Raw genomic sequence first — 739 nt, forward strand, 5'->3', positions numbered from 1 at the left:
ACGCCTGCCTCGGCAGCATCGGCATCGAATACCTCGAATCATCATCATCATCATCATCATCATCAACTGCAAAGCACAGCGAACGGTTTGAGCTCGTCAAACTTGATCGTAGCTACGACAGCAAGTCCGAACGGTTGCGGTCAATCGTCAAACTCGTCGTCGTCGTCGTCGTCGTCTTCTTCTTCGACTTCTTCCGTCTCTTCTTCTTCGTCGTTATCTTCGTCATTATCGTCGTCGTCGTCGTCGTCAACCTCTTGTTTATCCTCATCGACCGTATCGTCGTCCACCTTGTCGTCTGTGTCCTCGTCTTGCGTATTAAACTCGACCGGACGATCGAACAGTCCCGCTAACGGGAACGCAAGTATCGTGAATAGCGTCGGTAGCAACGGTACCGGGAACGCGAACGGTTGCCCGGCGATCGTCGCGGGCACCGCTTCAAAACAGAGTAACGCCTTGGTGGTAGGTAGCGTTAACGCAGCGCACGGGAATTCTGGTAATCCGGGCAAAATGGCCGTTGAACACTCGGCCACCGTCGACAAAGGACTGAAAATGAAGATCAAACGTACGAAACCGGGTACGAAGAGCAGTGAGGCGAAACACGAGATCGTCAAGTCGAATGAAATAAATGGAACGATATCGTCGCAGGATAGCGGGAACGGGGGTGCCGGTTCCCTGTCCTCGAGTGGTTCGTCGGTGTCCGATCGGTCGGGGGGCACGAGTTCCTCATCGTCGATCGGCT

General features: G+C 54.0%; 1 protein-coding gene across 1 annotated transcript in view; it reads left to right on the forward strand.

Annotated features, from left to right (window-relative positions):
* Positions 1-739, forward strand: part of LOC100744332 (zinc finger protein 608) — a 27,362-nt gene that overhangs the window by 13,740 nt on the left and 12,883 nt on the right. The window contains 1 exon segment of the mRNA XM_024369306.1: positions 1-734. This exon segment is cut by the window's left edge and continues 15 nt beyond it. Within this exon segment, the coding sequence (XP_024225074.1) occupies positions 1-734 (734 nt within the window).

This window comes from Bombus impatiens, unplaced genomic scaffold (assembly GCF_000188095.3).
Source record: "Bombus impatiens unplaced genomic scaffold, BIMP_2.2 scf_0548, whole genome shotgun sequence".
Classification (NCBI taxonomy): domain Eukaryota; kingdom Metazoa; phylum Arthropoda; class Insecta; order Hymenoptera; family Apidae; genus Bombus; species Bombus impatiens.